This window comes from Cavia porcellus, unplaced genomic scaffold (assembly GCF_034190915.1).
Source record: "Cavia porcellus strain 051 isolate PalLab524CR breed Dunkin Hartley unplaced genomic scaffold, mCavPor4.1 scaffold_2, whole genome shotgun sequence".
Lineage (NCBI taxonomy): Eukaryota > Metazoa > Chordata > Mammalia > Rodentia > Caviidae > Cavia > Cavia porcellus.
This window is the reverse complement of record NW_026947485.1, coordinates 131,862,248-131,876,897: the sequence shown is the minus strand read 5'-3', so window position 1 is coordinate 131,876,897 and position 14,650 is coordinate 131,862,248. Positions and strand designations below refer to the sequence as shown.

The window sequence follows — 14,650 nt, the reverse complement described above, 5'->3', positions numbered from 1 at the left end:
TCTCCAAAAATTGTAAGAGAAATAAACCTTTCATTCTCTCATTTTGGGCGTCAGGTATTTTGTCTCAGCAATCAAAGAAAAGTAACCAAGACACTAGGAAAAGATAAAACAAAACAAAAGAAACTAAATAAGTATCTATCTGTATTTACATGCATCTATTATTAGAGAAGTTTACTTTTAAATAGACAACTGAAATGTCCTTCCTCACTCCAGCATCGTGTATCTATCAGCTGGAGTCCAGAGCTGAGAGCAGGCAGCTACCACAGCTGATTTCTTTGAAACGCTTTCCTAGTTAGGCAAAATATTCAAAGCTTCCCCTAAGCTTTGCTGGTATTTTTCTGTCTGTCTAACTTCAAGATGTAGCCCAGCTCTGATGTTTTCCTTCCTACTGACTCCTTAAACACTAATTTGTATCCAAGTCCTCAAAATGGGAAGATTCTTCTCTTGCCATTAACTATTTTTGACTGTAGCCTTCAGAACAATTTGAAAAATAACCAGATATAATCCTTGAGCACTAAGAGAGTCAAAGGATGCTTTCACCTAAAAAAATGCAAGAAAAAATTACTGATATAAGTCATAAAACACTATTTCTACCAAAATGTTTCAACACAGCTGGTAAATTATACACACACAAGTGCAAGCATTCCTCTGCCAATCTCTAAAAACTATTCCTTCCCTTTGCATAATTATTATTTCACTGTATCTTCAAACAGTAGAGACAGAAATTATAAATTCTTACCTTACAAATGAGCACATTGTGGGTGAAGAAGTTAACCAATTACAGATATCACAGAATAAATGCTGAGCTGGGATTTTAGCTCTGGGATTTCAGATTTGCTTAAAAAAGGACTAAATTTAAGATTTACAATGAAAAGAATACATAAATCGTTAAAATGTGGGAAAAAAAGACATATAATACAAGAATGGTTTTTTAAAAAGAATTACCAATGGTAGTAATTTTATTAAAATTAGTCGGCTACATTTTCAGACTTCAGAATGAACTTTTTCATCTGTTGAGTATGTGTTCATTTGAAATGCTAAGGGCAGAGTTTTGAAGACTTGGGCTTTAATCCTGTCACTTTAATTTACATGCTATGTGGCACTGAACAAGTAACTTTTTTTCGTAATAAAATGAAAACTTCAAACCAGAAAGCATCTAAATTTGTTTTCCTATGTTATGAACATTTTATTCTAAAATAGTTAAGAATAGAAATGAACAAACCACTTGCAACTCATCATTGGAAGAAAAGTGAGATGTTGAATCAGACATGATGATCTTCATGGCAAATGAAGCCCAACTCAAATCTGAAATTAAAAAGAAACCTCAAGAAATTAAGTAATAGAAATACTGGCCTTATGTTTAGTATATCTTGTTACATTTTTGATTATGTATTCCCAGCACTAAAGTATTTTTGAGTAAGAATGCCCATAAATATCACGCATGTATATTCTACCCATCTATGTATTTATCTATCTGTCTTTCTTGTGCTGGGGATAGTTATACCTCCAGTTCCCAATATACATATTTGTATGTATGAATTATATGCATGTATTTTGGTTTGATGAAAAGATCGTAAATTATGGATAAATGCTATAAATAATATCTTTAATTCTTATATTTTTTTGTTTTTAAGTTTAAAATAATATAACATTTAAAACATGAAATCAGAAATAACATATGCAGTATTATTTGCTTTTTGCTTGCTAATGTGTTGTCATTCACATTTCCTCATCCTATATCGGGCAGGTGCCGTGTATTTAAACACTGTGCTTCTTGGGGCAAAGTCACTTGTTGAACTCTTTCACAACCACACACTGCATCTTCCATCTCAGTGGTTTGTACCACAGGTCAGAGTGACGCATGCTGAGGAAGCCAAGTAGAGATCGTGGTTCTAAGGCTAGAGTCGTGGCTGGGCAGGAACATAATTTCCAGTTATAAGAGAAATGCATAGCATTGCAGAAAAAGTCTCATCATTTCAGAGGCAGACTGACAGTCATACAAACAGCGTAGTAGGATCTTTAAAGGAACACATAATTTTTTTTTTAAAGTGGAGGGTTGTTGTTGTTCTGATGCTGGGTGTTAAACCCAGGACTGTCATACTGGGCTACACCCCCAGTCCTTTTTTATGTTTTATTTTGAGACAGAGTCTAGCTAAACCCCTACATTTCCTAGGCTGGGGTCAATTTATAAACTTCTGGCCTTAGCCTCCCAGAGTTCTGGGATTACAAATATGTGCTAGCATTCCTGGCAAACAGAGTAGCTCCTAACTATTTGGTCTTGTGGATGTCAGTGCTTTCAGGAACTGGGAGAGTTGTGGGAATGTGCTTTTGGCTTTCACAAAGCAGTCTGTGAGGATTCTTACTCTTCTATCTCTAAGAAATGAGAGGAGAATGACATCAAGGATGCTAACACAAATTAAGATAAAGCAAAGCACACAGCTCTCTGATTCATGGTATTTTCTATAGATATCACAAGTGGGTTTGGTGAGATGGCTGAGTGCCTTAGTAGGAGTTTTGTGTGTGTGTAAAAGAGAAAGCAATGTCATCATGTACCTTCTAGATAGAAGTCCAGTCATCATTGGTTCTTTCCAAGTGATGTTTTAGATTCTGGAGTATGTATTTTGTACTGGAATAGGTTTTAGTTTTCCATAAGTTGAAACACTGAAAAAGACTCAGGAAAAATCTAGTTTTGGTGAGAAACTTCCAAAACATACAGTTTCTTTCAATTGCTTCACTCTGCCTTTTCCCAGGGAAACTGGAGATAAGGATTAGGTTTCATTAAAATTCCTGAAGTTTTTTTTTCCCTAAAACAAAACCACATTAACAAAAAAGACCAAATATGTTTGTTGTGCTTTGTAAGGCTTCAGTGGATTTTTTCGGGCTAGGGAGAGAGCCAGGGTGGGGATGGGGGGTGAGGATGATAATTCTATTTAACTCAACTGGTACTTACAGAAATTTTTGCCTGATCTGAATGACAGAAATTTGTTCTTCATATTCTTATTTTCATTCATCTTCTTTATACCTGGTCAGAGGAATTTAGGCAAATACATTTTAAAGCAAAAAGGACTTCTTTGAACAATTTGAATAAAAATAATATCATTTTTGCCCTTTGAGGAACACTAGATTACACTTAGTTTTAGATAACAGACATTGCACAGATAAGCACATTGGAATACTAACTTTTTAGTAGATTGCCCAATTTTGCTTATAAAATTCCAGGCTAACTGCTGACTCTGAGTTTCTGACAACTGCATGAAGGAAAGCTGCCAAGACTTATGTCTTGGTAACCTTTCCTTCCATTCCTCAGTCAGTTAAGCTAAGGAAATAAAAACCACTTGTTTATAATAACCACTTTTTTTTATCATGGTACACAGTAAATAATGTATGCAAATTAACATACTACCAATATGTTAAAAGAATAGGAGAAGAAGAAGCATGATAAAATACAGTTTACCTAAAACAATAATGAATTCTCTACTGGCTAACATTTTTTAAGGTTCTAGTTAAATGTTTTTCAAGGCAGTATTTTCACTTAGTTATTATTTCAAAGACTTTGGTTAGCATCTTATTCAAGCACATATTTTTACAACAATTTTTCTTTAAGGTTCCAAACCTAAACATACCATTTGTTTGTAGCAATCATATGGTTAATAAGTAGGGATTAACTTTCACTATTCACATTTTGTTAGCATACGTTCTTTGAAAACTAAAGTTAGAACCATATAAATTCTGATTAAGTAAACTTATACCTCTAAATTGGTGGGCTGACACTATAGTCTTTTCACTGAATTTGTGTCAATTTACTTTTAACAATTTAATTAACTTAATAAAATTACTTCAACAATTTTTCTGATCCTTGCGCACTGACAATGCATACAAAGTCTTGTTGTTTAAGCACTCAATACTGACAGTTCATAGTGTTTTAAAAGACAATTCTATCTTGCTGTTGTCTGAGTGCCCACAGAATATGCAATCTTTAAAACATCTGCTGGTTTATGGTAATACTAAGCACAGAAATGAAGAAAAGTTTATGGAAGAATAATTCATTTTGTTGTTACAATTTTAATTTACCATAATAGAGTCATCTCTGAATTATTTTCAGTGCCTCAATGTTAAATCTTTTTCTTTACCGAGCTTTTATAAAATATTTTGTGTCATTTTACTTGCAAATCATTTGTTTTCATCTCCTACTGATGACAAAATGCTAGCAAGAAGAATATGCATAAAATTTTAACCTACACTGAAATGAAAATAGAAAGTTGGTAGAGTCAATAAATAAAAAAAGATTTCTAAAATATGCTATATGATTTTCAAAAATGATGATTACTTCGTACCTTAATGTCATATTTAAAATATTTTCTGAGGTTTGTTTCTGGTAACCTCACTATTTAAGCTTAAAGAGTTGTAATTTAGCACAATTGATTAAAATCCAGTCATTTTCTAATTCTTCAAAATTCATAAGATGAAATATTTTCTGTTATCCAAAATAAGACATCATGATTTGGGTTTTTATAATCTCATAAAACCTTAACAGGTTTTTATTCTAAATAGGCACCTGATTTTTAATTCCAAATCTAGATAGATCAGCAGTAATTGATGCTACACTGGTGGCTTAGAAAAGCCACAAAACAGAACAATAGAAATGGGACAGAAAATTCATATTTATCATGAAGTGACCTCATAGAAGAAGGGAGCATACTATTCTCTTATTCAACTGTCAAATTATCAGTGATCAAGCTATTATCCTGAATTTTTAAAAAGTGGAAATAAGTCTCAGAACATTTAGGAAATCAGTATAATGTAAAATATCTAGTCATTTTGGAGATAAGATCTAAACCAATGATTCTAATGCTTCTGTTTCTATTATATCATGTGTAATTTTGAGTCAGAAGAAGTACATATAGTATAATAGAACAAATCATTTGAATAATAAAACAATGATTAATTAAATTATAATGCATATTGTCTGGATTTTCATATATTTTGCTGGGTAAATTTTGATAATTGGTATTAGACACATGGTAAATTCCCTGATGGTTGGTCATATGATTATTTTATTCACTACTTTAATTCCCACAGCACTGCCTATTTACCATGCAGGAGATATACCAGTAATTATATTTTGGATCCACAAATGACTGAAAAATATTTATATGGAAATTCTTCATTAGGATTCATATTAGTAGCCTCAGAGTTTTGGGGGAGAACTCCATATTTAATTATGCAGTATATTCAACATTTTGAACATTCATGTCTACTGTAGATGATTCGCTACTAATTAAGATCACCCCTCTGATAAACAGCATAAAGACAGAAAAATAATATTCCATTGTGTAATATTTACATTTTTACCTTTAAAAAGTCAAAAAAGTGGAAAATAACAAACCAGCAACACCAAAATGACGCCCAGAATTTGGAGGCAGATTTATTTACATCAACAAGCATTGATCAGGATCATTCCCAGCATATCAGATCCCAATCTCTGGTGGTCCAGGATTTATATGATATAAGTGAGTGGGAAGTACAGAGGTAGAATGGCTTGTCAACTGAGGACTGGTTTATACAATGTTACTAAGAGACAGAAGCAACCAGAACTGGAACAGGAATTGTTGCCTGGGCAACAAAGAAACTGAAGTATCCTAATTGGGGGTGGAGTTCTGTTATAAGATAACCATAACACCATACCATAACATTTTGGGACAAGGAAAACTGACACCATTGCATTCCATGCCAACAAAATGGTGAATTCATTTTTTTCTATTTAAAAAAAAACAAATTTTCCTTAATTTGCACACACAGTTAATTTCTTAAAACATCTAACTCTAGAGTTAGATTTTTAAAAATAATATAAATCTTGTGTTGAATGAAAATCAAAACTTACATCGAAATGTTTATGGAATCTTATAATAACCATGAGTTGCAATAGCTAAAGATGAAGTGTTGCATAATCTGTTTGCTCATTGGGCATCTTGCTGATTATAATCAACATCAGAATCAGTTTTGCCATGATAACCATCCTTCAGGTGATCAAAATGATGAGTTTCCCATTAGAAACAAAAAGGCACAGCATTTAGTCCTGGCTGGTATGGAAACAGGCACATTTCTTAAAAAGCACCCCTTCTTTTATGAGTCCCATCAAATGAGGTCTGGTGTTTTAATTGTGTATATATTTCACATTTTTTCCTGTGACATCTTTTCATGTTTGAAAAGCATCTCCCGGGCTCCCTGAACTTCTGCTTCCTGGCCACCCCTGTTACCACACTGATGTTTATCACCTCCCCTACAGGCACCTAAACCTTGCTTCCATAAAATCTGCTGTGTACTTTCTAGGTGGGAACGCGAAGCAGAATGTATAATTCCCATCATGTTTCTTTTTTCTTTCTGTCTTTACTAAGAGGTTTAGATCTAATATCTTGCTTGATCAAAGACTTTTACATCAAAGCAAAAAGAACAAAGAGTAAGACAGAAGTCTAGATTTACTTTAATTTTCTACTGGGCTCCATCCACCGAGAGGAGTTCAGCAGCTTTCTGAGTGCGAGGAGCATGGCTCAGGTCACACAGGCAGTGAAGTGTCCTGTCCCCAGACCGAGGCCTCATCCTTACAGCTTTGTGTGTCAGTCACTGGCTTAAGATACTGCAGGAAACAGAATGGTTTAGAGAGAGACTGATCTTAGTTTTGAACACAGCTCATACCCATTTAAAAGGCTCAGTTCAAATTGGCGAATTACTCTGTCCAGAAACATGAAACTACTTCTCTTTTCATCTTACTTGTCTTTATCTGGCTCCCACCCACTACACCTCACAGAGTGTCTGCATTAAAAACATGTAAGCTCCTACCTGACAGGGTAGTGTGGATTGATACAAGATAAAATCACTACTGATGGAAAGAATTCTGTGTATGATCCTGGTACCTTCCTGGCAGGATTGGCTATGGCAAAGAAAGACATCATCAGTCATTAAAGTCTAGGTGTTGGTGAGTCACTGTGAGTCATGTCCGCAGCTTCTTCATATTTAACTCCAAGGAGTTCACCGGAAGCCTACTGACCCTCCAGATGTTGTGTATTTACTTAATGCATTTTCTGTTTGTTCGTTGTTTGTTTTGAGATAAGATCTCGATATGTAGTGCTGGTTGGCCTTGAATTCCCTTATGTAGCTCTGGCTGACCTTGACCTCAAGATCCTCCTTCCTCAGCCTCCTCAGTGCTGGGATTACAGACGTGCACCACCATGCCTGACTACATTTTCTAAAAGGGATACAAACCTTGAGGTTTTCAGAGACACCTGAAATATTCCTTCTGTCTATCATGTGATAAAATAATTCTAAGTATCCCAGACCTTTTAAAAGCACATGGATTCTTGTTTCATATTGGAGTTCGTGAGCCAGATGGAAGGCTTTGTCTGTGGCCAACCTTTCTGCACTGAGGTATAAAACAGGTGTGGGGAGCTTGTACATATCTTAAGTTGATAACATTCCTGATATTAAAGCAAATACAAAATAGAGCAATAACATAAGCAGTCATCTTAACCAGATCATTTTGTTTAAATCCCAGCTTTACCACTGACTAGTTTTGTGATCTCAGACAAATTATTAGCTTCTTTGGGCTGCAAATATCATCACCATTCAGTGATATCAACAACAGCATCTTCCTTAGAAGCTTTTTGTAAGAGTTACATGAATTAATATAAAATTACTTAGAAAAACAACTAGTGTCAAGCAAAGTGTAAATGAATTAAATAATTATTAGCAAATATTAACATACAGTACCAAATACTATCCAGATTTTTATATTTTATGTCATTCCATAACTGCCTGATTTGTGAGTTTGACTTGTTTGTTCTAAGCAAACTTTAGAATGTTGAAGACAGGCACTATGTCTTTCTTTGTTTTGATATTTCTTCTTATGAAACTAAGAGAAAATCTGCATAAGCTCTCATTCTGTGGTCAGGAGACTGAAAGCTCCACCCTTAGATCATGTTAATGCTGCCATTTTCTGACCCTGTCCCATGAAGACTCATGAAGTTTGCTGTATGTGCGCAGATGGTTGATGGCTTCCAATCACCATTCCCCATACTGAACCCTGCCTGGTTTCTTATTCCATCAATATCCAAACCCTGTCCTCTGGGAGACAATTTGAGACACAAGTCTCCCACCTCCATTCATGAGTATCTTATGAATCAACTCTTTATTATAAAACTCATGCCTATAATTTGCAATGAGCAAAGCAGACCTTTCAGTTAACACTCAGTCCTATCACAAAAAAGTGATCATTCTAAGACAAAGCAAGTATTCCCATGTTTCTTAAGTTCTAAAGTTACATATTTTCTTTCCATTTTTAAAAATGAGAACAAACAACACAACATCATTTTGAGTACCAAAATGTAACAATACCTTCTGTAAAGGAAATAAACTGTCATATCTTGCCTCTTGTAAAGTAATTTACACTTGTATCTCTGGGAGGATTTGGTCCACATAATGTGTATAAGTCCCTGTTGGAAGCATTCAGTTCCCAAATTGAATACACAGCCATGTGATAGGGAAACAGAGTCCAAAATGAAGAATATCGCTGTTGGGTTTTTCATTAACATAAGGCCCTGTTTCCTTTGGTTTTTAAAATTTTGAATTCCTATCTAGAAAGAAAGAACTGAAGCTAGAAAGAAGTAAAAGGAAAAGAACCAAGATCTGTTGTGCCTTTTCTTCCCAGTCATGATGGCACACTAATTAAAAACGGATTTACAGATTTTCATCTGAAGACAGAAAACTGGCCCATATGCTCTATGATTCTATTGTCCTCTTCATTATTTTAAATAATGTTACCATTCCTTCCTATATGTGCATGTATCATAAGATAGGAAGCAGCTCAGCACTCTAAATAAGAAACAATTATAGGGTTACAGTTTAATGTTTGAGATGTTAATAACTACTTTATATAGTGATTGCTTTTCTTTTCAGCCTAGTTTGACTTTGACAAAACCCACTGTCATTTTTAGAAATCTTCACTTTTATATTTGCCTACATTAAAACAATTTTAATATTAATACTTACAAGAGACTCATTTGCTTTTTACATAATTGCTAAACATAAAATCTAGGTAGCTAATCTTTTGTTTGTCTGTCTTCATTGTTTTTGTTGCTTTGTCTTAGTTACTTTTCTTTCATTGCTGAAACAAAATACCCAGATCCCAAAACTAAGGAAAGGAATGTTTATTTATTTAGCTCACAGGTTGTGGAGTTTTCAGTCCAAAATCAGCTGGCTCCAAGGCAAAATGGTACGGCAGAGGGGCTGGTTCATGAGTTCATGAAAGCTGGAAGACAGCAAAAGCAACAAGAGCCAAAAAGGGAGGAGTGTGAGAGACTATTCCTATCCCTTATATGTTACCCTAGGGTGGATGTAGCACTTGTACTCATAATCCCAACACTGCATCATGAATCAGTCAAAAACTCTAAAAGCCTGCCCCCCATGACAACATGAGGCTTTGGGGGAACATGTAGACACAAACCATAACATATTGTCTCTGGCCTCACCAAAGAATCATGCACATCTCTACACAAAAGACATTGTAGTCCATCTCTAAGAGCTACCAAGTCCTAACAGTTTCAGCACTGCTGAAAACCCAAATCATAAGTCTCCTCTGAGATCTAAGGCAAACTGTTAGTCGTGGGCCCCTGTATAAATGAAAAGTTAAACACTTCCAACATTCAACGGCACAACATAAACATTACTACTTGAAAAGGTACGAAGAGGGGGATACAAAAGATTGGGACCAAAACAAGTCCAAAATCCAGCAGGGCAAATATTAAGTGCTGTAGTTCCTTGTGGAACATTCAAAGAAATCTATGGCAAATTGTGAGCTCCAAAAGGCTTGTGCGACTGCCCCTATGAAGTTTCTGGTGGTTGTAGCTCCCATTGCTTCTCTTTTAGGCCCACTCTGCTCAATCCTTGCAGCTTTCCTTAGATCATCCACATTCTTGGCTTTTCCAAATTTCTGTTTTTCATTGTACTTTCGGCTTCACCCTCACAGCTTGCCCTCTCAGAGGTACACTGTCTGAGCTCTAAGACCTTCCTCTGAAATCTGGGTGGGAGCCTTTTTAACCTCAGAACTCTTGTATTCTGCTTGCATCCAAAACCAGCACCATGTGAATGATGCCAAGGTCTGCTGCCAGCTGGGGCAGCAGCTCGGTTTTCTTCTCTTTCAGCTATAGGGGTCAAGTGCCTATATCACTGTTACTGTGAATTTAATTCTGAAGAATAAATTCTGTAGGTCACCACCACCATTAAACAAAAACTGGCCACGGCCATTCTGGAACATGGTCCTCTCTGTAGGTTTCCCCTCAAGTCAAAGTCTTTCACTTTTGTAGTTTTGAGACTGCAAGGAGTGGAGTTTTGCTGCTTCTTGTGATGCCCTTAGACCATCTTTTATATTCTCCTTCTTCTCAGCAGTCAAGATCTCCTCAGTTCTATCTGTGCAGTCCACAATTTTACTGGAGCTTCCTTTCTGGCCAAATTCACAATGTCTTAAATAATTCCGTTGGGTTCTTTACTCTTGAGTCACAGCATAAGTCTAGCTAAAAATCCTCAACAGTAGTCATGCCACTGTCTCAATATTAGACTGCCTTGAAATTTCTTTTTCCAGATTAATTAGTCCATCACCCTTAATTTCAGTCTCAGGGAAAATCTCTGGACACAAGCAAACTGTTTGCCAAGCCATAAAACACATCATCTGGTCTCCAACAACCAATGCTGTCTTTCTCAGCAGAAACCTCCCAAGCCTGGTCTTTACTGGCAGGATATCTATTACCCTCTGGTCTTGTGAGCTCTGATCAGAATCTCCCACATAGAGTAACCTAAAGTGTTCCAACTCTGATTTTTTAGGTGACATCTGAGAACATTTCCAAACTCTTTCCACAAGCCATTCCCAAAGGCCCTTGATCTACTGATCAGGTATAGTCACAGCAATGATTCCACTTGGTTACTCTTCTCTTATTGCTGAGACAAAATACCTGACACCCAAAATAAAGGAAGAAAGGCTTTATTTATCTCACAGTTTGTAGAGGTTTCAGATCATAATTAGCTGGCTCCAAGGCAGGGTGACATGGCAGTAGTGTAACCATTCATGGTGGCAGAAGACATAAAAAGCAAGACCAAAAGTGGAAGACCATAAGAGAAGACTGTTTCTATCCCTTATACTGTATGTAGACTGCCTGCCCCAGAGAGAGTGGATGTAGCACTCCATATCTCCAGCACTGAACCATGCATGAATCAATCATAAACTCTAGAAGTTTGCCCTCATGTCTGCATGAAGTTTTAGGGGGACATTTAGACACAAACCATAACATTGTCCTCCAGTATGCATTACCATCACAACACCCTGAGACCTGTGGGCATGAGGATTAAGCCTTACTTAAGTCCTGCTTTCTAGCTGGGGGAATTTTCTTGTACTGAGAAGCTTCACCAGAGAGATTCCCTGTATTTATGTTTGGTCAATTTGACCCACATCAGCATCAGAAAGGAAATAATATATCATACCGAATAAAATGAGTACATTACACTGAATTTCAGAATAGGAACAGTTTATAATATATGGCACTCTCCTGTTCTTCAGTTTTTTCTCCCATTGGCAATCTTATAACCTGATTTAGTCTACATATTATTATTAATGATAAATTAAAAAGAAATGGACACATTCTAACTTTTCAAAAACATCAATTCTTACTCTATTCTATCAGTCTCATTCTTATTTTTATGCTGTAAGTAATGAAAGGATGGTGCCCTAGAATATAATTCATTTACAATCATGAAAGTTAATATTGTATTTACACTTTTATTTACAAGGTTATTCAATATTTAGTGCAATAGCTACTAGTATAAACAAATTTTAAATTTGAGGTCAAAATTTCTAATGACTGCAAAGTTCACCCTAAGAGAAACAGACCACTGTGCCAATTGAGACTTTGATGCATAGGAGACCACAGGCCTGGCCAAGGTGAGAATAAGTACATTCCATACTTTTCTGTGGTCGTCTTGTGGGAAATTAAGGCCCAGAGTTGTCAAATCTCATTTTTAAAAGAGATTCCAGAGGTCATGAATTTTATATAAAATTACCCATATTTAAAAATATTCAATTAAATTTTTAAAAACCATGCTGCTCAAAATAACTTATATTAGTGGTGGCTAGTATAAGGGTGGTTTTGGCCTTGTGGTCAGTGGTAGTCTCTACTGAGCTCCACATCATATGAATGCTCAACATTGAATATAGGATGCCTAAATCTTGCATAGTTAGTTATGGAACAGTTATTTTCTGTGAAATCAGATGAAATTGTGCATTCCCTAACCAGCTAAAAGACATCATGATTCACAACTATTCTGTCCTCCAGTCTGAGAAGTGTGTGGTTACGATTCAACTGCATAATCAGTTGGTCCCATTCATGACTCTCATAATGAACAAAGTACTAGCCAATTAAGCCCACATTGAATTTCACACAGTTGGTCTTTTGAAGTAAATTCAGAGTATCTAAGATAAGGAAATGGGCATAGACATTCTATTATTAACCAACATATCAGTAACATCTCTAAAACTATTAGTTCCAATACTATTGATAAGTCCGTGGGAAGACAAAGTTTTGAAAGAGACACACTGATATTCATTTTCGTAGCTCACTGAATATTCTCACTGAATATTTTGGGGAAGATGGTTATTATGGCTTATATCTTTGTCCCCCTAAAGCTTCATACATTCTTTAGAGGTGGAACTTTTCAGAGGTAGCTGCATCTAGGGTGTATGACTGTGGATTAAGGCTGCAAGAATATGGATTAATGGTGCAGTAATCAGACTAGCCAACCAAATGCTTTAGCATTGCTCTGGATCTGGATAATGGGAAGCCTCATCCTACGTTTATGTAGCAACAGGCTCATAGCTTAGATGGAATGTAAGGGGAACAGAAGAAAGGCTGGCTGCTTGTCACTTTCTACCTGGCCTGCCATGTACTATTTCTTTTCTACAGTGATCCTTTGCCTTGCCACCCTCCCTTAGAGCCAGCCAACCGTAGACTGGAACTCAAACTGTAAGCCAAAAATAAACCTCTCCTCCTTTAACTTTGGTTATTGGGTTTTTTGTCTCATCAAGAAGAAAAATAATAAATAAGTGGGTTTGTTAGGTTTCTTTGGCATGGTAGAAAAAAAGGCAGTAAAGGGAAAAGGACTTTATTGTGGGCAAGAGAGTGTTCCAGAAGAGTGCAAGGTCTGTCTGAGTTGGACAAAGAAGTTGTTGGGTTTTTATTAGGTTTGACAAGGGATGGAGTTTAAAGGGGTGGGCAGACATATTGACAGCTGATTGGAAAGATGCTGGCACTGGCACACAAAATAGGAAATTCATTTGGGGCTTCAAAGAAGAACACAGAAGAAAGTGTTGGAGGAATATGCTGTCTTTCCAGGGTCCAGTGTCATGTTGGGTAGGCACCATGCTGGGACTGAGAGCTTCATATGGGTGGAACTCATCATTATTAAATTAATGAATTAATTTATTGAAATAATACTACAACATTTCTTCTCAAAGATAGTCTATGTAAGTCTAAGAGACATTTAAAGTCTTAGTGAGTGGTTTAATGTATTGGTTTAGTCTCTGGTCATCGAAATATGTGTATAATCATAAATAAGTGCTCCATTTATCCAGTTCTTATTATGGTGAAATAAGAACTTGGATTGGCCATGATATTTTCATGAAAAAAACCTCTCTAATTCTAATAGTGAGAGATGAAATTCAAACTGCAATATATATATTAATTTGACATATATTAGGTTGTAAAACTGCATTATCATAACCTTTCAACAATTATATGAGGCTTAGTTCTTACTCAAACTAAGATGAGAAAATTGAAACTTAGGAAGAGTTAAAGATTCTGAAGGTCACCCATCTAATAGGTGACAAAGTGAGGATCTGAATCCAGAACAAATCAGTTTCAAAGTGTACACTTTTTCCACATTAAACATTGTTGCTTTGTACATGATCCATAAAAATGGAATAGTGGGTATTAAAGCATATAAGATAGAGTTCCACCATTTTTTGATATAAATACAAACATCTCTAAATGTTTTACTCTGTCTTCCACTCACTGGACAATTTAAGCATTTTAGCTAAGGGGTATTTTAACGAGTAATATATTTGTTTTATTATTAGATTTACTTATAGTATCTTTCCCCCAAATAACTCAAAACATATTTAATTTCAGCAGTGAATCACTTTTTAAACTAACTTATTACCTGTCTTTGATTTTAAAATGTGTCTGTGGGTTGCATCTGAGAGTGGAGTAAGTCAATGGGATATGACACAGGCATCTACTTTAGGAAGATAAAAAGATCACAGAGTAAATGAATATGTTTTGGATTTCACATTATTAGATTTCACAGGCTATAAATGACATCTGAGCAGCTGCTGCTCACATGGAGTGTCTTACACATTACACAAGCTATGATGAGCACATTTGTGAACGTGCAAACACTCCTTCATGTAATTACGATGAAGCAGCAATATATACATAGTATAACTGCCACAAATACCTGTCTCATTTGCTATTCCTATCGTAGACCATAATAAGTCCTACTTTTTATAGCAGGCAAAACATTCAGTCTTCCTTTTACATTTTCCAAAAATTCTGAC

General features: G+C 35.7%; 1 protein-coding gene across 1 annotated transcript in view; it reads right to left on the bottom strand.

Moving 5' to 3' along the window:
- Positions 1-396: 396 nt before the first annotated feature.
- Positions 397-14,650, bottom strand: part of LOC100719006 (endoplasmic reticulum aminopeptidase 2) — a 54,395-nt gene continuing 40,141 nt past the window's right edge. Inside the window, 12 exon segments of the mRNA XM_023561420.2 lie at positions 397-540; positions 1,223-1,305; positions 3,861-3,893; positions 3,896-4,004; positions 4,192-4,204; positions 6,481-6,513; positions 6,515-6,579; positions 6,581-6,634; positions 7,261-7,417; positions 12,334-12,508; positions 14,254-14,294; positions 14,296-14,328. Of these exon segments, the coding sequence (XP_023417188.2) occupies positions 397-540; positions 1,223-1,305; positions 3,861-3,893; positions 3,896-4,004; positions 4,192-4,204; positions 6,481-6,513; positions 6,515-6,579; positions 6,581-6,634; positions 7,261-7,417; positions 12,334-12,508; positions 14,254-14,294; positions 14,296-14,328 (940 nt within the window).